At 41.7% G+C, this 24,616-nt stretch overlaps 1 protein-coding gene across 6 annotated transcripts in view; it reads right to left on the minus strand.

Annotated features, from left to right (window-relative positions):
• GLS (glutaminase) overlaps positions 1-24,616 on the minus strand; it is an 88,701-nt gene that overhangs the window by 30,176 nt on the left and 33,909 nt on the right. The window contains exons 8-16 of one of the 6 annotated variants that reach the window (XM_054970527.1): positions 20,501-20,533; positions 20,155-20,213; positions 17,876-17,942; positions 16,682-16,732; positions 15,223-15,399; positions 14,261-14,392; positions 13,698-13,790; positions 11,925-12,014; positions 8,993-9,092 (exon numbers count right to left, since the gene is read on the minus strand). In XM_054970527.1, coding sequence (XP_054826502.1) covers positions 11,925-12,014; positions 13,698-13,790; positions 14,261-14,392; positions 15,223-15,399; positions 16,682-16,732; positions 17,876-17,942; positions 20,155-20,213; positions 20,501-20,533 — 702 coding nt within the window. In that variant the 3' untranslated portion in view covers positions 8,993-9,092. Of the gene's footprint in view, positions 1-8,992; positions 12,669-13,686; positions 13,791-14,260; positions 14,393-15,222; positions 15,400-16,681; positions 16,733-17,875; positions 17,943-20,154; positions 20,214-20,500; positions 20,534-24,616 lie in introns of those variants that run through there. The other 5 variants (XM_054970526.1, XM_054970525.1, XM_054970528.1 and 2 more) reach the window with 5 other exon arrangements.

Consider the following 24,616-nt stretch of genomic DNA (forward strand, 5'->3'; position numbering starts at 1 on the left):
ATCACTGACCATAGGAAAGGGATTGGTCTCTTTTCTAGATTGATGGAAATCATCTATCCAGTTTTGCTTAAGCCAAATGTTTGTAAAGCAGTTCCAAGAAATACCTGATTTGATGGGAGTTTGTAGGGCTGCTAAACATCAGCCATAAACTGCGACTTATAAGATAGCTTTGGACTGATAGTTTGGTGAAAGTTCTCCAGGCTGCTAAAGGTGCCTATAAGCAAATTGTGAAGGAGAAGAAAGCTGCTGACCGAATGAGATCCTGGCAGAAACTAATCAAAGCTGTCCAGCATAATGAGTCCTCTAGATTCTGGTAAATTGTCTCCTCTTCTTTAAAAAACAGAGGAAGTTTTTCTCATGTTATTACTGGGGTATCACATTTTTCATCATTGTATTCTAAGCTGAAAAACGATGTCTCAGCATCTCTTGATCTCCCAGAATGGCAACCAGTCCTATGTTCAAAGACAGCAAATCTTATTCAAGGACTTCATGTTCGAAAGGCCACAGGCCCTGACGGCATTCCAGCAGAATTTATTATTAATAAAATGGTTTGGTGGGTGCTGCTTTTGGCTCATCTTTTTACTAGAGTTAATTCTTCAGATGTGATTACCCCTGAATGGTGTTCTAGTATAATTGTCCCACTCCATAAAGCTGGAGACAAAGACAATCCTAAGAACTATCGATCTATTAGTTTATTGTCAATCATAGTCAAGATATACGCAGCATCTCTGTTGAGCAGACTTCAGTCTTGGAAAGCTGATTCTAAAATCATTGGCTCAGAACAGGTGGGATTTCATAAGGAATATAGTACGAGTGGTCATTGTCATGTGCTATCCCACCTGACTAGTAAGTATGCCATTTCAAGGAAGGGCTTTTTATACGCAGCTTTCATATGCTTTTGACTACATATCTCGTAGCTGTCTTTGGGCTAAACTGAAGACAAGAGGCTGCTGTGGTTAATTAAAAATCTCTATACTGATTATATTACTCAAGTGCAGTGTAATAGTGAAAGTCACTTAACTTCCCGTCATCCGGGGGGGTTTGCCAGGGGTGCCTTCTAGCACCATCTTTATTTAGCTAGTATTTGTCTGATTTGCCAGGCTTTGTTTTATTGATCCTTCTCTGCGCTCGCCCAAATTACTGGACATTTCAGTATCTCTCTTAACTCAATCTTACTTTCTCCAACTAGGTTCGGCCTTCTTCGGGCCTTGAAAAGCTTCCATACTTACTATGTGCATGAAGAACTATCTATAAATTTTACTAAAACTAAAATTATTGTTTGTCTCGCTCCTTGACTAAAAAAGAGACATGGATAGTTAACGGGCAGAAGATCTCACAGGTTTCCTCTTTTAGGTATCTGGTTGTTTTATTTCAGTTACCTTATCCTGGAGATATCATAAATAACTGGTCACTCAGAAATTTTGGGTTACTAGGAAGGCAATTTTGCATTTCCCCCCCCTAATGGGGCACAGTACATCCCATATTCTCCTGCAATGCCCTTATGTGCTCAAGTTTAGTCTAAAACGGATTATGCCTTATTTTGATAAATGGAGTATGTTCCCTTTAGCGACATCAGAACAAAAGGTTCGATTCCCTTTAGAGGATTCTGACTTCAAACACACTTATTTTGTTGCTCAATTTCTAGAGGCCACAGAGATTGTCGAAGGGAGGTGTTTCTAGATGTGGGTTCTATGTGGGTTTTCTTTATCCTTATTGTTCAAGACTTATGTTATCAGTTAAATACACTGAACCACCAAAGGCTAGGTTCATCTTTTCCAAGACAAGAATCTAGCTATTGTTAGCCATTCTTCTGTAGCTTCTAGATCAACCATTTTAATGTAATGTAAATGGGGCTGCCCTTCAAGAGCATCCAGAAGCTTTGGCTGTGGCACAACATCACAACCAATCTCTTTAGAAGTGTGGGAAGGTAGAAAAACGTATCAAATTGGGGCAGCTGGATTAACTTCTGGTGAACTTCAGAGTGAACTGAAGCAAATGTTAATCAGGATGATCGTGTACCCCCCCATGCCCAAGTTTGCCACTTTCATGTTGCAAATCGGAAAAAAAAGATTGAGAATCGTACTTTTCACAGAATGCGAGCAACAGATTTGCAAAGATAGTTCTGCGTAGTGCTTAAGTAGAACTCATCTGGCAGTTCTAGCTGCAAAAAGTCAAAAACGTTAAGGGAAATTCTAATCTGATTTGTTGTTCTAACCTTAACAGCCATTGCATTTACATAACTTACAAAACTGGGACCACACCATAAAGTGAGACAAGCTTAGAGGTGAATAAGGGGGGGGAAATATGCCACGAACATGTTTCCTGCCAAACTTTCTGAGAAGCAGACATAATATGGGAAATGTCACATTGATAATATATAACAGGAGAGGAAGTCTAAGGGCATTGCTCTATTATACAGACAGGAAACAAAGAGTCCACGTCTTGTTGTTCCATTTATTTCCAGATAAGAAGGAACGTTTCTAGATATTGGAGGGCCAAAGAATAATGTAGCCAAGTAATTTCCAAGGCAAGATCTGCCACTGCTGATAAGGAACTGTTTCTCTTTGACAAGACTCATTCTGTACTCCCATCTCTTTGTAAAGCACCTGAGGTGATCTTGTTGATTATTTCATCATTTGCCCTCTCAACGTAAGCTTTCCTTCTCATGTTTACAGACCGGTGTCATCACTGCCCCTTGTTCCTCAGCCTCATTGTGCCAAGGTTTGCTAACAGTGAAATCCTAAGAAGAGTTACTCAAGTCTAAACCCAATGGGCTTAGAGTTGAATAACTCTTCTTAGGATTTCACTGTCTTATTCTTTAAAAAAACAACCACCCTTTCCTCTTCTTATAACCTGCCCTGCAAGGCTGGTCTTTTGGCATGTAAGCTGCTCACATCAAGGAAATTTATCTCCCGTACCTTTATGCTTTCCCTTGCTCTCTTGAACACAAGGTTGGAAGGTGGTGTATGTGCGCTCGTACGGAGTTTCTTTTGGGGGGGGGGTTCTGTCCCCCCCATTCAGAGCTCAGTCAGCATAAACAGAGCAGCCTAGCTAAAATGTGGGTGATCTTCTATGCAGTCAGCTCACAAAGATTGGGAATAAAGATCAATCTTTAATAACAACTCCATAAATCCTAGACAGCAGAGATAATTGGGAACCCTCAGTTGACAGAGCGTTAAAGGCAGAAACCTACCAAAAAATCAAAGGGCACACTGCTAGCTAATCTCACATTTACACAAGATCCTCAACATTCTTGTCCAAGGAATAGGTCCAAGATTTAGCATCTTTGGGTCTGTCTGTGATCAGTCTCAACATAGACCTCCAACCCAAGCTAATAGTTATATTCTCCTGCATCGTGGCATGCACACTTGTAGGGAGTGTTCCTTTCCATCACAATCAGAATTCAGGGGTGTAGCCTTAAAGTTGTCCTTCAAAGCTTCCTTTTATCCAATCACTTCAAACATTTGGATAGGGAGGTTAAGGCACCAAGCAAGAAAATTAAAAAGGATCCATCCTGGCTCCTCTGAGAGCCATTTAGCAGGATGAACTCAGGACTCAAGTTTCCTTTGGTTTGCTCGCAGATCACCTTATGTTCTGGGAAGAAACATTAGGATTTACTGCCCCCTGCACAGGGGGTGGTGTGTGTTATTCTAAGCATATTCTTTTTATCTTCTCACAACCAGCACTAAACATTTTGAACCGGGAAACAAAACAGCATGGTCATCTTCTGCACAAAGATCCTTACTATGTCTGAGGTGAACGAAATTGTCTGGGTGGCAAGTTCAGGCTTGTATTTCCCACTGGAACCCCTCCCCATGCTGTAATTGGCATGCGTTGGTTTTCTTGTTTTCCAAAATTCTTAGCGCGTCTGCTGACAATATTGATAGCAGTCTTGGTACATCTTGCCCAGAAACAAAGGGTACGGTCGATGTCAACTAAATAACTGGCACGCCAGCTAATGCAAAATTCGAATGGGCTCCATCAATTATAATGATGTTTAACTGTTGGTGAGCAGAAAAAATATGCTAGTGTCCCTAAAATGTAAATTAATAAAGCTTAATATTCCATATATTCAAAACCTATTCTTAGTCAAGCTTTCACAGGCTACAATGCTCAGGATAACCGTCCGATGGTTTTTCTACTTTTGGCTTCATTGGCCACCCGATGCCACTTCCCCATCATCAAATACAGTGACTGTATCGGAATTCTAGGTAGCATCTGAGATGACTAAAAGGCAGACCAAAATGAGTACGGAAAGGCAGCAACATAGCGGGCCTTGAAAAGCGGAGGAACTGAAGAAACAAAAGAAAATGAAGTGTCACATCACCCCTTAGCAGAAGCGAACGCAAGTGGGAAACCATAAGACAAGAGAAACCAACCATTATGGAATAATTGTGGAACTCGGGTCTAGATGAATTTGTCCCTCTCTCAGCTGGTAAAGCCGTATGATGGTTAGCAGTCACGGAGCAACCTACAGGCTCCCTTCGCTACCCTCTGACTGCATATACAATTTCAAATCAGCACCTTAAAGCAAAGCACTGGGCCTCAAACAGAAATGGGGATGTTCTCTCACAGAGATTGATTAAAAGTTCTGTTAATTGAGACAGAGAAGACCCACATAGGAAATGCAGAGAAACCAAGCGAAGCCCAGAAAAATTCCATTCAACATGTAAGCAGATGACAGAGCAAGGATCAAAGGAGGAGTCTCACGAGGAAGCATAAGAGGTTTTTCTAGAAGAGAGAAGTAAGTTAACAGAATATTTGGGAAACAGATCTGAGGCCTTCTGGAATACATAAGATGAAATTTCTCTAACGATAACAATCTTATTATTAGTAAAATATGGCAAGCACACATCCGAGGTAGAACCCTTGAGCTTTCAGAAGTGCTCAAGAAGAACACTTTTAATGGTGTGTTTGAGGCAAACTGGGACTGAAAGGTGCTCACTGTACAGATGACGGCCCCTTCCCTTGTCAGCCCTCTGAAAAGCTTCTCCAGAAGAGCAGGAAACCCCTAGGAAGAGAGTGGGAAGAAGTACAGGGAAGCAGCAGCTCTGCAAGGAATAATGTACTTCTCTTGTGCGAGCAGACATTTTTTCGTTTACAGAACGAGAATCAGAACGGCCACTGGCCATTACAAGTTTGCAAAACTGGAAGACACAATAGCTAATAAAAACTTTAAAATCTAGTGGTAAATTTAGTCTAAAACAGTTAAAAATAAAATGAGACTATTCTGACCAAAAAGATCATGAAACTGCCCCGGTCAGTGCCGCCCTAGATCTAATCTTGGCTTTGAGAGCAAACTGAGAGACTCTATAGGATATGTAAGTATCATTACCTGATAACAGAAACACGATCTTCTCAGATTCAGGATATGCATTCACGGCAAATAGAATACCAGCCAAAAATTTATCTCTCAGCACCCTATATAGCGGACAAATAACGGGGCAGATCCTCACCTGCAAGCGACCCACAGATGCAAACACAGTTTTTCACTGGGGTGTGAGAGTGGCGGCCAGCCAAAAGGGCCGTTTCCACGGTTTGAAATTGCAAGGCAGTAAGAGAGACTCTGAGACTGTAAGTGGAAATGTTAACTAAATAAGCAGATCTAAAATCGTCCAATTTAATTAATTTGTACCAGGGTGCAGCCTTAGATTTTAGTATTAAGGATCCATCAATCAGTATGTTAATGAAGATGGCGTCCTGAGCAGACACACCAGCATGTTGCTCTGGCTCTCATGTAGGTTTTAAGATAAATCATTTATTCTGAGCTCAGAACTCTGATAAGCCACAGCTAGTTTGCATTTACACTAAGTGAAATATTACTGAAGACATGAGAATTAAGCATCGTGGCAACTCAAATCACCTGAATGATCTCTTTGAAATTAAGATACTGAGAGAGAACTTGACGAGTGGGACTGTCCATATATCATAGTTTGTGATGTTAGTTTCAATCAAAGTCAATAATCATAAGTACTCTGTGTGTGTGTGTGTGTGTGTGTGTGTGTGTGTTGTTTTTATAGGTTTTCAATTTATTGAACAAACAAGTCACAGTCAAGCCAAGTCAATAAACTTACCTGGGAAAATAAAAATGCAGAGATTGTGTAAAGATTGGAGTATCAAACAGAGAAAAGGTTTTGGCTATCCTACTTTAGTGGTGTATTATGACACAACTAGTCACCAAGACACTTTATTGACCCTAAAATCCCGAATTTAGAACAGGCTGGTATAGATGTGTCATTAGAAGTGAGTTGTGGCTAGTTTTATTAAAGTAGGCAAATCAATCAAACGCACACTTAATTTTCCAAATCGCAAGAGCCAATGGTCATGACAGGCATGCTTAATTTGTACGAAGATGGGTCTTTCTTGTTCATTCAATGTTCAAATAAGTTAAATGACTTTGGTTACATGAACCCAACCAGACATGGAACCCTCTTCGATTTAGATAACCACATATACAAACTTCATTTGAGAATTTTATTCTGGTATGAAGGACATACTAACAAGTCTTCTATTCATTTGAACTTCAGGGACGCAATCCTGCAGAGATCTACACATCAGTTCATAGAAGAGTACTGTTGACAAAAGAGATCACACACTGACCTCTTTTGTTAATGGTCAAAGTAAGTGGATTAAAGAAAGCTTGAAAGAGTATATTCAAGATGTACTGGAGAATAAATCTGGTGAAAAGATGAAGCAGTAAGATACATATTTCTTTAAAAAAAAAAAAACATTTGTCTCTGAGAACTGGGTGGGATAAAATTGGCTTCAGAGCTAGCAGCTGTATGAAGCTCAGAAAAATCAAGACTGTACCTTAAAACAGAGTGATTCCGCACACGTCGGATAATGCACTTCCAATCCTCTTTATAGATCATTTGGAACAGATTTTTTCGTGTGCGGAACAAAAAACCCACCTCAAATGATTGATAAAATGCATTGGAAGTGCGTTATCCAATGTGTGTGGAATCAGCTATAGACAGGCAATTTTTTAAAAAAGGACAATGGGGATCGAGTCTGAGTTCCACAAACCTTTTCTCAAGACATGGGTGTTGACTAAAACAAAAAGATATCTCATGGCTAAGCTAAGGATTGCCTTGAGCGTGCAATGGCCCACTCTGAGCAAAGTTAGGGGCCTTGATTTGAGCTGACTGAAGCATGCATTTGACTTCAGCTTTGACTGCTTGTATCTTAAAAGGAACCTTGACTGTAGAGTACAAGAATTTGGGTAAGACCACTGCTGCTTGGAGCAATCAGCAAACAAAGGGGGACAGAACATCTTCAGAATGTGAAAAAACAGATGTTGCAAACCAGACTCGGAAAATCTTTTTCTGTTTGCTGGAGCACACAACATACATGAACTCGAAAGCCACACCTTCAAGTTACACTTCACATGTTCCTTTCCTTATACTGGTTTATACAGATCTACTAGACCATACTGGGTGACAGGCCAATGGGGTTTTTTTTGTTTTTTTTTTAAAGAACACAAGGGAACCCATACCGGGATGGACCAAAGCATCCTATTACACCATGACTATTAGCAAAATGCCTCAAAAACACTCTGAATCAGTAAGTAGTCATCTTTGGTTGACCCCAGCAACAGGTGCTGAGAGATATACCACATCCAAACACAGATGCCATTAGGTAAGTCTGTTTGTGGACTATCTTCCACTAACAGACTTACCTAACATGAATTTGACTACTACATTTTAAGAAAAGTCGTCTTTGTTAGCAGCCACGGCTACATTACATGATGGTGAATCCTATAAGGCATTTCAATTTCACAAACAAGTTTTCATTTCACTTTTGGTTATTATCTATGAATACTTTAAACAACTATAAATTCCCCAGTTCAAATAAATCATTGAAAGTCACATCCAGAAAACTATGGAAAATGAAACTATATTTTCTTTCTATATACACAGGCTTAATTCGCACATGATGCGAATTTTTATTGGGAAAAGACAACTTTATATTGTGAAATGTTTTGAAACACATCGGATCATTTTTAAAGCATGTAAACATGAAATTCCCTAAAGTCTTATTCAAGAGACTCTTACAACAGATGCAATGACTAAGCACACACTGCCTCACAATACTCAATGACATGTATGTATCAAGACCCCAAAAAGGTAAGAAAAATACACAAGGAACATGTGTGCCTTGCCTTCCCTGTATCTCCCCTCCACATCTTATTCCCTAAAGCTGTTTCCACATTTCTGATAAATCTTTTCTGCGACAGTTTTCATTTACTTCTAATCTGTTAAAATGCAGCAAGGAGCATGAAGACGAAAGGTCCTACTCCAAGGTATGCCCATGGACGAGAAACAGGGGAAGAACAGGGGAGAGGGTTTGCATCACAGTTCCCAACGTCAAAGACAAACTCTTGTTCATCTTCACGAGCCTTGGGTCTTTAGAAAACGCTTTGATGAAGAACAAAGAGGAAAGAAAACCTTCAGCTGTGTGCTCACTTCTTCCCTGCACGTGAATGATTGGTTCTTTGGAGGATGCTCGTTAAGGCTCAGAATGCTACAAACCAAGTAAGGCCTAGAACTTGGGCAGCTCCCAAAAGTCCAGCAAACAAGCAAACGGCATTTCTGCTCAGGCACAGAAGATTTCTAATTTGTCCCCCCCCCCACCACCATTATGTACCATTCCAGAGGTGTGCCCCAGGGTTAGCTCAGGGAGGGGGGTGTGGTGAAAACAGGGCGGGAAAGCCCTAATGGGTGTATGGAAAACTGCACGTGGTTCTTCCGCTACACATGAAAATTGAAACACTTGGAAAAAGTAACAAGTTGAAGCAATATCAAAATTACAGTTACAAACCACGACATTCTTACTCAAGCATAACTGACAATTAAATGTTAAGATTATGATGATCACATTCACGCAGGATACAGACTCTTTTTTTTTAAAAAAATGTAAAATCTGGCAGGGGTGATATTCCTAGCTGCAAGGTATGCTAACAATGCATTTAAAAAAGAAAAATACAAAATGATCGGCTTAAAATATATTTATTATAATACAAAAGTGTATGTGCTGAAGATACATAAACATACAATGCAAATGAAATATGAACACAAAATAGGTGACTGAAACTGAGGCCAAAAACAAACACAAGCCAAAACAAAGTTTACATTTCAGGGAAACATTAATGAAGCCAGCAAGGGGAAGAAGAGGGGCGGGGAAACGATAAATATAATACTTAAATATCAAGAACTGGAGTTGCTGTTAACACAGACGTATACTAAAGTTTTATTAAGATATTGCAACAAAAACATTTAATATTCTATCAACTTTTTAACAACATAATTTTTACTGAAATACAGCCAATGTTCTCTATTAGCTGACTAATCTCATAACCTGCTCTTTCAGGCTGTTGTACAGGTCAGTGTACAGCGATTCTCAGCTAGTTTTTTGTCACCAAACTCTATTCTTTATGAAGGACGCTCACCCTATGAGGAAGGCTCAAAGACCACTTTCAGCCTCCTGAATGAAACCTGTGTCTTGCATGCCGGTGTAGGAGTAGGCATTATGGCTTGAATCCTAAGCCGCGTGAGTGTGGTTTCACTACAGTAAGGCAACTTCTCCGTCTCCCCCTCCAGCGAAGCCTCCTGTGCTCCCCCATGCTAAAATTGTATTTCTCTGGCTCAGTGCACCCAAAGGAAGTGTGAGAGGAACCAGCAAAAATCTCCAGGTGGAAAAGCCATTCAACCAGAGGGGCTGCTACTGGGCTGACAAACAAGCAACTTGGGATCCAAGCCTATGTTAATAAAGGAAAATAATTTGCTCCGTCAGCAAACGCATGGATGTAAAATATGGGAGGTCAATTTTCTGCTGCCAAATGCTTTGAGATGCAACCCCCTCTCCCCCCCTGGCTGCCAGACAACTGACACAAGTTAGAGGAGCCCATCCACTCCGGTCCAACCTTCATTTTGATGTGGTCGGAACCATTTTCTTTCTTAGGCATGAGCAAAGCTCCCTCTCGAAAGCTCCTACCCTGGAAATCTAGTTGGTCTCTAAGGTGCTGCTTAACCCAAATCCCAAATCTTACTCTTCTACTTTAGACCCACCTGAAACTTTCAATGCCAGAGTAAGGACGTCCTAGACTTCTGGGGGTCACTATCAAGCAGGCATATCCTATTCAAAGAGTGGGGCAGGTATCTGTAGGGCAGTACATTTCAAACATCTTGAAGTGTAAACCCCTTCTAAATGTACTTTGCCAGTGGGTGCCAAAAAACCCAGCAGGAATTCCACACGGTTTTCTCCCTCCCTGACATACAACACAGGAATCTCGCATCAAATAATGGTGAACAGGTTTATAGTTTATTTTTCATGCCTTCTGCTATATTTCTTGTACATTCTGCAGAGGCGAACCCAGATTGACCACTGAGCCTCCTACTCGCCTCTGGGACCCACTTGTGAGAGCCACAACACACTTCCGGGTCTCAAGCTACAGTAAGAGAATCTCTGCCTTAAGGAGAGGTGTAGGGAAAAACGCCGGGGGAGAATCCACCTCCACTAAAGCAAGGGGAGGGGAGAAAATGACTTCTGAACAGTGCACTTAGACTGCAGTTCCTCTGCACAGGACTGCAATGTAGCAACTTAAATCCTCTCTCTCTCACTGCCTCATGACAATGTGAGAGTGTGAGTGACCCCAATCTAGGCTTGCATCAATTCTGCATGATCAACTTAACCCTCACAATTTCTGAGCGTGCTTTAAAATTAAAACAAGGCAAATTTGCATAGTTGGGATCTCCCAACGCACCAGACTCCAACTAGCAAACTGGATCCCAGAGCTAATTTGTTTTAAGTGATCCCGAGTTTCCTTCTTGCTTAAGAACGTAAGAAGTGCCTTTGCAGATAGCGTTAGTCTACTTCTTCATCAGAATCCCAGAATGACCCAAAAGGGCCAAGGGGTCTACCTGAAATTGGACAGTGGTGTGCATTAGTGATCAGCTGTTTCTCTGCTCACCCTGATCTCAGACAATCATGGGTGAAGTTACACCTTTACCGCTCCTGAAATTTTATGCAACCCAAATACTCTCTTAACACACATGATATAAGTTTCTGGCATAACACATGACACAAGTTTCTGACATAATTCTCAGGTAACTTGAGCTTTTCTGCCTAAGCTACAGTCAACTTCATAGGCTTCATGAGTAAATGACTCAATATAAAAGACACTAGAGGTGGGCACAAACCGAAATATGAACCAAAATTCATCAGAACCAGGCTGGTTCGTGGTTTGCGAGCAGGCGGTTTGTCAGAGCCCATTTCTGACAAACCACCACAAACTTTAGGCCGGGTCATTTGGTTCGTTTTTTGGTTCATCACTACAGACAGCCTGGTGCCAAGCGATCAGTTCCCTGGGCAACGGAGGGGATGGGCTTTCTGCAGCCCCAGAAGTGACGTTTTCACGAACCAAATGAACCGGTTTGCGAACTGGGCAAGTTCGTGAAAGTTCGTGGTTCGTGAAACATGGCGAACCACAAACCACACGGTTCAGGTTTTTCCCGGATCGTGCCCACCTCTAAAAGACACTGTTCCAATATGCTACTATTAATTTGGGAATGCTATTTTTTATATTGTGGTACATTTTAATATTCATATGTCATATATTTAAGTAGCTTTTTTACATACTGCTATATAACGTTTGGAAAAAGAAAACCTTGCTATCTTGACCTGTTTTCAGCCTCGCCCACATTGCACAAGTTAAATAATGGGCTTTACTGAAATTGAGTAGCAGAGGGCAACAACTTGCTTTTGAGTAAATGGGGCAGATGCAAAAGATGCCATTCCATGCATGGAAGTCTTTTGTAAGAAAGACTTTCAAACCTTGCAATGGAGTGCAGTGCAAGAAACATACTGTCTCTCAGGCACAAGACCTCATAAAAGCAAGAGGAATGGAGAACAACTACACAACCTACCTATTGTCTGCACCCTTGTGCAAGCATCTGAAGAAGAGCACTAGCAGCCGGCTCCCTCCTACTCATGGTAGTAGGAATCCATCCCAAGGCCTTTAGGAGAAAGATATTAAGATTGGTTTTTTCCCATTAACAGTTTAACAAGAGGACTACTGTCTGCTAAAGAATGCAGAAGAACCTGACAACTTTGAAATTTGGCCTCTGTTTAAACTGTCTGGGAATTAATGTTTCTACATCAACTTCTGCCATTTATTATGCCTTTTCATCTGCTGCACTGCAAGTTTTTGTATACTATTTACAGAATTTCCCTTTTGAGTTCATTCCTTATGAACACAATACAATGGAAATTTTTTAGACAGAACTGGATATATTTTCACTTTGCTTCCCCCCACCCTAGTGCTTTCTAAAAAAAAAAAAAAAAAGCAACTAGAGAAATTTGTAATTAATCAGATACTAATTTTTGGTATCTCAAACATTATTTACAAATCAAGGAAAACAAAAAAACCCACAAGATTGAAATATTTGGAACTCCGCAATCTAGTGGAACTGGAGCATGTTTAAAGAGTAAACACAGACTCTCTGAAACTAGAACCCGCTCCTTTAGTTCTGCTCTCCCCGACCTTCCATTCTATACACTACAGTAGTGGAGATGTCCTCATTTGACTCAGGTGACACTTTTTTCCACACAGTCTCTTTTAATGCAAGTTCGAGCTGAAGGCTTTCACAGTCCAACGGTCCAAAGGAATGCTAGTTGTTCAAGCAACATACATGATTTATTAGTTTACCAGTGAAAAGAAACATTCTAGTATTACTGATATTTAGCGATCAGCACTAGCTGGCTGCTAACCCTCCGCCACCTCTTACGTCTGAAACGTATATGTAATGCTTTCAGATGCAGTTATGGAACTTCTGCAAAGCAATACTTTTCCTCCCTAAGTCAACCAGTCTTTGTTCTGAAAGCCATGGACTCAGAGGCTTCGCAGGAGCAACCAACCAAAACTTTGGGTTCAAAGGCCCTTTCATACTTGACTGCAGGCTCCTTATTAAAAAACATTATTCCTCAAAGTGGCCTCAGAAGAGCATTACTCAGACCAGAGGCTCTTAGGTGTGTACTCAATACACTTTCGAGTCCCAGCAAAGACATTAAGAAGAAAAATTAACTGGGAGACATACATTTCCTTCACGTTTCGTATTTCCTACTGCAGGCAGAAACCTCAGAGGTTGGAGAAGACTGTTCGCCGCTGCCAAACTGCGTACTGAGAAAAGCGCCAATGCTCTTTTCTCGTCCATCTCCGGGCCTCTATTGTTACTGAAAATTTACCTTTATTATATTTAGGGACATTGTATTGTTTCAAGCTCTCAATAAAAACTCAGTGAAGAGCCTTTCCACTTCACACCTACAAATCAACACCATATTCGCTGAAGAGCCCAGAACACACTTGTATAGTCTTGGCTGATTTTCCTACGCAGTCACTGACACAGAAGGATGTTAGGCCTACCGCTAAGCGGCAAGTGAACTCCTATCACAGATTTCCTTGAAGTTAACCCAAGGATACAACAAGAAGCGTTACCACACACCAGGTGACTATTATAGAAGGCAAAGCATTAAAAGCCAGTGGCCAGCACTGCACATGTGGTACCTGATGTAAGCTGAATTTGTACACTTGGAATGTAAGTATTGATGCAATACATGTCATTGAGCAATCTTATACGGAGAACAGGAAGCAACTAGCATGCACAGTAAACACGAGGCATCGCTAAATACCTGGGACTTACCCGTTGATCGCCACCTTCTCTACGAGGATCAAGCTTCTTTGCAAAATGCCGCAAGTTGTCATAATTATGGAAATTGCACAGAGAAACGAGTTCCTGCAATGACCAGAACACCACATTATTTGGCACAGCAAAATGGTGTATAAATTATGTTTTAATCACCTAAAGACCAGAATTATCCACTGTCCAAGTATAAACTATAAAAGCTAGTCTTGGCATGATAGTAACAATGCTCGAACAGCAAACAGTGTTAAATTTGCGGGCCACTGGAGTAGCCGTCTGCAAGAAACGGGCACAAAAGGTTTCCTTCGTGTCGAAAATACCTGCCCTTGACTCCAACTGTCCAAGGACAGCGTGAAAATTTGGCAAAGGTCTGGATTCACTGTTCCTACACAAACTTAAGAGAAATTGTGACAAATTCCCCTTTTTCAATAATTTGCCTTTCAAGTACAGAACCTCACTTCTGATCTTTAGATTCAACAAGGAGGAAGCCTAAGGCAGGTGTACAAGCAGAAAGACTAATGAAGGGGGGAGGGGAGGGCGTGGTTCAAGGAAGTCCTGCTTACATGACAGAAATGTATCCCTTTAACACTGTTGCCCATCTTGTCCAGAGGAGGTGACCAGCACATCATCCCCATCACGTTCGGAACCACCAAGATAATGCCACCGGCAACCCCTGATTTTGCAGGAAGACCAACCTATGCGAAACAAACAAACCAACGAGTACATTATGCAGCATCAATCGGGGCTTTAGTGGTGTTCAGCAGGCCGCTACAGATGCAGCAAGTTTACTATTGAGACAGCAGTGCTGCTGTTGCTATGCCAATGATGAGACTTCAAGGCATTCAGATGGTTTATGGATTTCAAAGAAATGAGCTACAAGCTAAGGTGAAGAACGAGGGCATGACCACATGGACAGGATACAGAATAAACCTTTGTATCATATTTCTCTTGGGCCCCTACGTACAAAATTAAGACGGAAAAGTTGAGAGTAATGCAATGCAAGATTTTGATGGAAGCAGAGCAAGTACACCTTCTGGAAAGAAAAAAAGGACAGGCCAAGAGAAACCTCTGCTCATCTGTGAATGGTGCACATGTCAATAATAAGTGAGAAGAAAGCAAAGAGAATGAGAAGCAGGACAAAGCAAAAAGGAAATTTAAGTTCCTCTGCTCTCCCAACACATCTCTTACAATCTTTCCTGCCAATATGAGGCTACTGGACTTTGCCACGTGAAACCAGCAGCTCTGCGGTTTGAATGCCACGTAGCCGCTGTCTGACTCAACAGCTGCTCCAGTATTTAAGGAACGCTGGAACGGACACTGCAAACACAATTGCACACACTCAGTCTTATTCCTGGACCAACCAATTAGCACCTAGGACACAACACCATTCAGCAGATCTCCCCACGCATATGTAGTCAAAGCCTAGAGTCCCTTCCTTTACGGAATAAAAGCGAGCCGTCCACTTTCAGAGAATCTTAGTACAGCCCTCTTACGAAACGCCGGTTTGAAAATGCAATGTACTTACGTGGAAGGCGAATTGTCCAGAGAAATCATACATGCCACAGGAATGCATTAAACTGAGAGTGTTTCGAACGGCTTCAGGACTCAGGACCCTCTCGCCGGTGATTGGGCAAAACCCTCCGTTCGCCAGTGTCGCCGCCATCACGCTAGCCGACTCACAGGTCACTTCAATGGAGCACAGCTTGGGAGAAAGAAAGCTAGCCGTTAAGGATTCGCCTTCAGTCTCCTAATTACGAAGAAAATTATCATGCAAGTGAATGGGTGAAAATTTACTGTGGGTTACAGGCTATTGTAATAGCTTCTGAACGACGATGTTATAATAAAGAATTGGATTAGGAAGGAAAACTGTACTCGGGTGTTCTCAGTCAATGAGGAGAACATATTTCAGTGAAAAGGAAAACTGTTGACTTAAATTGTTCAATATAAGCAATTATTTGCTAGCCAGCAGGAAAAATCCCGTATCAACCATTTATTCTGCTATTAGCCCAACGCTGAACACGGTTCTAACTTCGAGATGGATCCCACATTACTTTCCTTTCTATCCAAAATATAACACCCATTAGAGAATCAGCTGACAAATTCATATTAACAAAAGAACCGAGGGCCTGTCAGGCATCCAGGGCGAGGAGCAATGAGAAAACCCTGCCCCCCCCTCCACCCGTGCAATGAGCAACGCTGCTGGCTTAGGGTCCCAGGGTAAGCTTTCGGCTTACTTGACCCCTGAACCTCAGTAGCCCAGTGGTGTAATGCTGAGGTTCGGGGAGATGCGAGTCAGAAGATACGTATCAAGCGCAGACTTCAAGTTGTGCAGTGCAAGACGGGAGTACGCTGACCCCTTCCTGGCAGTGGTGTGGTATATAAACTCCATCCTAATGTTGGAAATTCAGCAAACTGAAGAAAAAGCTCGCCTCACTGTGTATGTTTAGTTGTGCTTCAAAACTGTGCTACAAAATTGTGCTTGGTGAAAGCGACATTTCCCAGGACGTGGCTGGAACAGCAGCCGAAGTGGGGAATTCAGCTACTCACCACTAGCCTTTGGAAAGCATCCAGGTAAGCGGGAGAACTCTTGGGTCATAATGGTCTCCTTGGATTGGGGCTGACAAAGTTATCGAAGAGAACTCAGGAACTATGAATTTCACCAGCAGTGTAACAAAATTGGTATCGTTTTAGGGTTTACCGTTGACCATAATTTTAAGTCAACAGTTAGTCAACCTTACACTTGCCCAGGTGGGTTAGCTGTGTTAATCAGTAGTGGCAGAACTAAATCTGAGTCCAGAGGCACCTTAGAGAGCAACAAAATGTTCCAGGATAGTAAGAGATTGTGAGTCAAAGTTCACTTCATCATGAAGTAAGCTTTGATGCATGAAAGCTTATAGCCTGGAAAATTTTGGTCTCTAAAGTGCCTTTGGATTTTCTTCGAAAACTATAGAAAGGTATAGAAGTGCTAAAGGCTAAGCTGTTACCTGGAAGTAGAAGTCCAGGATGCCAACCATATCTGTACCTTCTGGGAAACACTGGAAAACAATATAGCAAGTTTAACACACTGTGACACACTACGGAATTTAACACACAAATCTGAGCTGAATATTACAAGATACTGCAGAAGGCAAATAAACTGAACACTTGCCAGTACTCAAGTTACCAGGACTCAAGTTGTTGTCACCATTATTTAGAAGTAACCTCACAGCCTTGGATATATCACATATTTAATTTCATCCCTTAAAATGAACACTTGTAGTAAAGCTTCTTCAGGGATCTTTATACAAAACTATGAAAATCAAAGTACATTTCCCAGCAATTACTTCTTTGGGAAAAAGAAACATATCAGTTGAACTTCACAGAGTAAAAGTTTGGGGAGGATGCATGAGACCCATTTCAGCTTGCGTTGGGCCTTTCCTTCCACCACCCAAACCAATCTGGGGGGGGGGGTCTGTCTCCTTCATACCCCCTTCCTAGTTGCTTCCCTAAGTGTCATACCACAACGGACGCTCCAGACCATGCCAGTAATTATTTCCAAGTAGCCCACCAACTTAATTTCAACAGAAATCTATCAACAATCAGTCCCACTGAAGTTAATTAGAATAACTGATTTTGAGAGCACACAAATTAATATCAAGCTGGTTATTTCTGGGGGAGATGAGTCTTAACTTCCTTTCTCCTCAATATCTAAAAAGTCCCCAAAACAGATTCAATTGCTAGTTTTGCCCTTTCAACACGCTTCAGGCAAGGCATCTAATTTTGTATTTTAAAACACTTTCAACAAGCACTTTTTGAAAAGTTGGAGACTGCTTTGAGAATGTGGAGAGGACAGGGTCAAAATGTCACACGTAACAGCCAGTCAGTGCTATGCAGAAATGCCTTCTGCTGGTGTGAAACCAAGTTAGTTTTTCCTGAGTTCAGCCCTGGGAAAAGAAAAGGTATACTTTGACCAGACTGTATTGAGTACACTTTCAAAGCAGTTACTACAGCTCTATGGTATGTTTGTATTCCTCTCATTAGAGATTGGCTTTGCATCCCTTTTATAGTGAGTATGCAGGGCAAAAGGAACTTGCTCTGTGTGGGTTTTTTTTGCTAGCTAACATTAATTTTTGTACTCATGGGGAAGCACAGATACAGTATCATCTTGTAATACACCACTACATTCATCCAAAACTTACCTTTTTCTCTTTTAGATAATAGCCTATAGCAAAATTTCGATCTCCACTCTCCCTTTCAGACTGGAACCTAATAAAAAAAGTAAGCACTTTAAGAAGTGGACAAAATATTGAATGCTTCTGATATGGGTGATGTCCTTCTGGGTGGACTATTTGTAATTTTCAAAAGCAAGACTGTATGAGTAGCTACTAATCTGGAAAACACAATTTCTTGCAGTTTTCACGCATCTCCATCATTATCCCCGAATTCCCACATTTTTATTAAGCCACTGCAAGCAAGATCACAAAACAGCCTGACAAGAGAAATAAAAGAGGGAGATGTCATTCTCCTATATTCTATTCAGTGACAAGCTTAAATAAATAATTAAAATATTGTTAGCAAGATTTAAGTTATATTAGCAAAAGGTGGCAAATATACCATGTACCAGCACTGGGTTTTGTCTATACTTCATGGTCAATATGTAACTAGGGGTGTGCAGCCCGAAAATATTCGGGTAAACCTGAAGCGGGGAAAAATTTCGGAATTATGCTATTTTACTCACTTTGGTATGCTCCATAAATATTCGGAGCATACAGAAGTGAGGGGGGCAACTCCCTCACCCCCACATCCCACCCACACTGGGGAACCCCTCCACCCCCCCTGGGCAACCCCTCCTCCCCCCACTCACTTACCTAGTTGGAGGGAGAGGGGGAGGGACATCAGTTGGGCGGCGGGGTTGCCCTTGCTGTGGTGGCAGTGGCGGGAGCCTGGAGCCCTCTGCCGCCGCACTGCCTCCTGAGGTGCAGACTGAAGCCTGCGATCCCCGTCGCCTACGTTCGCCTGCAGGTGTCAAGGACATCCCTGACACCTGCGGGTGAACGGAGGCGGTGGGGAGAGTGCCCGGAGAGGGGAGGCGGTTGCAGGCTGAAGCCTCCAAGCCCCCTTCCCCTCCTCCAGCCGGTTAGGATGGGGGAGGGGGAGAACTTGGAGGCCAAGTGCATTCCCGGCGTGGCTTTGAAGCCGCGCTGGGAACGGGCTTTGCCTCCGAGCCCCCTTCCCCTCCTCCAGCCAGTTAGGAGGGGAGGGGGGAGACTTGGAGATAAAGTGCATTCCCGGCGTGGCTTTGAAGCCACGCTGGGAACGGGCTTCACCTCCGAGCCCCCTTCCCCTCCTCCAGCCGGTTAGTGTCAGCCAACTTGGAGGCAAAGTGTCAGCCGCTGCAAAGTGTCACACAATAAAAATTAAAAAACTCCAAAAGATAAATTAATGAGCACTCAAAGAGAATTCCTCTTTTGAAAGTGGAAAAGAGAATAAGAGGAATCAATTACTATACATAAAAAGGAAAATTTTGGAAAAAGAAATCCCGCCCCCCCAAAATTTCCTTTTTTTCTGGAAAAAAACCCCAGGGGTAAAATGTTCTTTCCTGTGCTCCAAAATTTCTAGAAATTGTACACCTCTAGCCATGGCTCAGCTAAACTAGCCACAGTTCAGTAACCTGGTGACTGCCTGCTGTGCCAAGAGCAGCCACAGAGGCCCAGGGCAGCTACCCCCCCCCCCCGCATCCCAACCAGCCAACAGCAGGTGCAGCTGCCGAGCGCTGCTAAGCAGGCTGCGATACCATCTAGGTCACTGGCATTATCGGCGGCAGGGGGTGAGGGGTGATGATACTGAAGACAGGGACTGGGGAAAGAAGTACTGTTAAAATAAGTGATGGGTTTGCATTATATATGAACTGACTCTTAAAAAAATTACAATCCCTCAACAAGAGACAGCATTCCCCAGGTCATAACAACTACACGATAATGACAATAACAACAACATTTGATTTAATTACTGCCCTCAGTACAACTTAATGCCACACTCAGAACGGTTTACAAAGCGTGTTATTATTATCCTCACAACAATCACCCTGAGGTGGGTGGGGCTGAGACAGCGGCGACTGACCCAAGGTCACCCAGCTGGCTTCAAGCGGAGGAGTGGGGAATTGAACCCAGTTCTCCAGATAAGAGTTCTGCCTCTCTTAATCACTACACCAAACTGGCTTTGAGTGAAGTTCTGAGTCCATAAATTACAGAGAGGAATTTTCAGCGGCTGCCGCACAGCGATACAACCTCTTTCGCTCCAGCACCAAAATGTCTTTCAAATCTTTTCCCCTATTTAGCTTGTGTAACTCATTGAAATGAGAGTTTCGGCAGACCCTTTTAAAAAGGCCCTTTGCACACGTTTTAATCCATCACTACCTAGGCTTGCGGTGTCTGATAGGGAAAAAAAACCTCCCCCCCCCCCAAAAGCCCATACTTACGTGGCATTACTGAACCCAACATATTCATTTCCAGCCATCTTATTCATGAACTGCATCACCTGTTGAAGAAGCATCACAACAGCTTTTTCAAAGGTACACTAAGAGCTTATTATAAACTAGCAACAAGAAGCATTCACTGGTGTTAAGCAACAAGTAGCATATAAGTGCATACTCAGTACTACGTAAGCGTATACTCATTATGTTCATTTGACACATTCTGATTAACAGCCAGTGTACCCACAAATCAGAAAACAAGGGAAAATGCAGAACACACCAATAAAACATTACCTGCCACTTACAAACTTATATACAGAAATAAGTTTTAAAATGTGTAAGACTCACTTACATAGTCAAATTTCTCTGCATTATTTGCTCCTTGCTGAAAGGAAAGAAAACATATTTACAAAGTTTGTTAATACAAAGAAAGCATTTGATCTAATTTTAATTAGTTTAAAAAACAAATTTATGTAATTATCTACTACTACTACTACTTTAATATTATTAAACATTAAATTAACTTTTACTTATTAATCTAATTACCTAAAGTTAGGAGGCTAAACTGTTTACACAGACCTCAAAGAATACTAGAGAGTTTTAATAAAAAGTTACTAATGCAAAAGGAATAGGGCAGACCATTGAATAAGGCTAGCTTTATTTTACATGCTCTTATTTTAACAGTTATAAATAAGTGCCAGTTATAAATAAGTTGGGGACAAGTCCCAGGAGGCTTCTCCAACACAGCTTAACAAACAGCGGTTGGGGAAACTAATCCAGGAAGCCCTGCTGCACGCACAGAAAATCTCACTCCTGCCCACAAGCATCTTTGTATCCCAACCATGATGACTGAAACTTAATGGAGTAACAGAAACTGGATTAGCAGAAATATTCTTCATAGTTATGCAGACATTTAAAAATATATAGGATTTTAACAACTGGAAAATATTAAGTGGTGTCCAGTAGGGAACGAATGAAATGTAAAGGACTGGACCCAATCTTTATGCCCTCTGGTGTCTGCTGTGGGGGTTAAACACCCCCCCCCTTAACTCTAGTTCTGCACAACAATATGCTCTGGAGATTCAGGGGCAACTGTACCCATTAATGCTGTTGACAGAAACACTAGCATTGCGCTATTGCTTCTTGCAACAAACAAAGCCTGGGCATCGTAGCCTGGGAATTCAGGCTCTGTCATTAAGTATATGCGAGAGGGAGGGGTCATCATCTAAAATTTTAAAAATGATCTACTGTCAGCTGTGCAGAATTCTTTTCATAATGGGAGCTGCAGCAACAGAATCACCACCTTGTTACAGATATTTTATAGAAACCCAAATATTTTAGAGACTGAAACATTTAAAGAGTATTTCCTTTGGATCTGGCCTTTGGCTAACGTGTTTTTCCATAGGTAGTGTCTATTTTTGGCAGGAATATCTAGAGTCCTGGAATCAAATTTTTAATAAGTAAATGATAATGTGGGAACACAGCCACGAAGAGCTACGGAGATAAGCCACTCTGGCCTAAAGGCAGCATTTAACAGGGCTACAGATGCAGAGCTGGGGACAAGAACGAGACAGCTCCATCTTGCCAGACACTTTGAAAGAAGTACACGTTGCAATTTTATTTTTATTTTTTTTAAAAGAGTGCCTCAATTTAACGGGCCTTGGTTAATGCCACAGAAGCCTCTGCTTAAAACTTTAGTTAGATCCGTAATCTAAAAGAGATTGCCTCAAAACAATCTAAGAGACATTATTTGTACTATATTTGTACTATATTAAGTATAAGGGAAGAAAAGAAAACCCTGGAGTTTATATGTACCAGCATCGTTACTCAATGAAATGCATAAAGCCAGCCTCATTTCCCATGCTACAAGTGGATGAGGGTGTTGCAGATAACCTGTGAAGCCACACGCACCAGTTCATCTAGTGATGTGCAGGCACACACGCATGATCACCAGCTGAAAGAATACACCACACTGTTGTGTCAAAGTTAGGCACCAATAAATTCAAACTGCTGCTACCCACAGAGTCAATGATTATATAAAAGTATGCCAAAAGCATTAAGCATTGTGTTGAAAGACATGAGAAAAAACAAGCTTTTTAAAAAAAATGTAACTCCAAATCTGTTCAATGAAAAATAATTAAAAGAAGAAATTACCAACTTCATTGAACTGTTGCAGTTGTCAAAATATTCCAAAGATCCTAATGCTGTAAAATATGTAACAACATTTAAACCACAAAAAAAGCCTTTTAAATGCACAGTGAATGTCTCTCTGGGAAAGTGGGTGGGAATTAGTTATGGGAGGCTGTACTGATTATGGTTGTATGGTTAAGACAGTTAACTGAAACAAGTTTTGCTTTTCTCCCCTATGTTTAAGGGAGAAGACAGGTGCTTAATGGAAGAATACAGAATAGTTTGGTTGTCGTTTCCCCCTTAACTGCAAAAAAGAACCTTTAGTAATTTGTTACGCTTAACAAAAGACACATAGCAAACATACGTGTCTGACCATATAGCAAAGCAAACTTATTTCAGCTTTTATTAAATGCAGAGATTTGTTTTTAAATTGCAGCAAGATTTGACACACAAAGGTCACAGCATCTTTTTCATAGCATCTCCTATATACCAACTCAAATGTTGCTGAGCCTAAGGCGAGGCCCAAAATCTTAGAGAGTCATAAATGTCTTAAGAACAGGCCTTAAAACTGCCGCTTCACAAGACAGCGAACCCGGCTTGCAAGTTTTGGGTGCTTTAAAAAAAAAAACAGATCTAACTTGTAGGTAGAGTCACTGTAACAAACAGAAATAAGACACGGGCCCTTGTTTTTCCCTTTGGCAATACTGACAACGTTTTCCCTGGCAATCTGATGGTGGAACACAGAGCAGTTCTTGTTCTCTTCAGAGTTTTATTTTGGCCTGGGTCTAATTTTCCAGTTTCTGAAGAAGTCTCCCTTCCCAGGTTTTCCTGTCGAAATTTTACAAGCAATTCTATGAACGTACCATGCAATATGTAACTTCACACAACATAAGATATACATTTATACACTCACTGTATGCATGCTGGCATGTATATTTATGTGTATATACACACACCCTGAGTATATACAAATGCACACTGAGGAACACAGACTAATTTTAAGACTGAGAAGATCCAATGGAATATGCCGTCAGTCATGCACAATTGTAAAGTACAAACAGGGTATAGATCACCATTCAAATGGGGTCCCATTTTCTTTATACTAAACCTTTTCCAGCATGCAAAAAGATCTCAGCAACTCCTCAAAGCCCCTCATCCTGGTTTCATCTATCAACATACTTCTTAACAGCCATTTCTTCTTCATTTTAGAAGTCAGTGATATTACAGTCTTATAAAATTACAATCTTATAAAATACAACACTAATTATCAAATGAGTCTTTGGATGAGCTAGTCTTTTAAACTCATATCCTGATATGAACCGTAACCCTGTGTATGTACAGCAAGAGCTCCGAAAGCAGCGACTGCCCCAACACGTCAACGGCAAAAAAAAGTTCTGGCCCCCAAATCAGTCCTGTGAGCTTTCTCAACGTAAGAACAGCCCGGCTGGATCAGACCAGCAGTCCATCTAGTCCAGCATCCTGTGGCCAACCAGTTACTCTAGTGCAGGGATCCCCAACCTTTTGGCACATGGGGGCCGCATTAGAGTGCCCAGTGCCTAAAGAGGGCCACAGCTTAACTCAAAATGCAACAAAATTGCAGGGTGATAGCAGCAAATAAGCAGGTTGGAGGGCCGCACAGAAAGAGCTTGGGGGCCGCATGTGGCCCGCGGGCCGCAGGTTGGGGACCCCTGCTCTAGTGGGCCAACAACAGTGCACGAAGTGCCCAGATGCTGCCTTCTTCTGGCACTGCAACTCAAGGTTTTCACTGCCTCGGAACGTGGAGGTTGTCTGTAGCCGGCCACTGGCAGGCCTCTCCTACAAGCCATCAGTCTAATCCCCCTTGTAAGAATACTCCAGACGAGTATACTCCAGACGAGACTGCACCACAGATCTATGCAGAGACGTTATAATGCACTGCAGAAGAGAAATCTCCATGTGTACACTGGGGCCTACGTATCAGGGCTCACTTCTTTTAACATCTAGGTGTGAACCAACCTCAAGCAATTCAAAGCAGTTCCGTAACTGCTGACTAGCTGAAATGTCACTGTTAAAGAGTTGTAAGAAAGAAGTTACATTAAAATGTTCCAAAGCATATGGACTGCATTACACAGCAACAGTTCTTATGGCACGAGGACACTTTACATTTAAAAAATATGTTTAATGGCGCCTTTCCTTTCAGTATTCATACTTTGAAATATCGGAATCTTGGTTCCAATCCCAGCAATGGGCTACTTACTCGTGAGTAAATCTGAACAGATCAGTATGAGAAAAGTGCTGTTAACACAGAAGGCACAATCCTTCTGACATTCAAGTGTTGCGTAAATGAATAATGGAGATT

This window comes from Eublepharis macularius, chromosome 2 (assembly GCF_028583425.1).
Source record: "Eublepharis macularius isolate TG4126 chromosome 2, MPM_Emac_v1.0, whole genome shotgun sequence".
In the NCBI taxonomy this organism is placed as follows: Eukaryota; Metazoa; Chordata; class Lepidosauria; order Squamata; family Eublepharidae; genus Eublepharis; species Eublepharis macularius.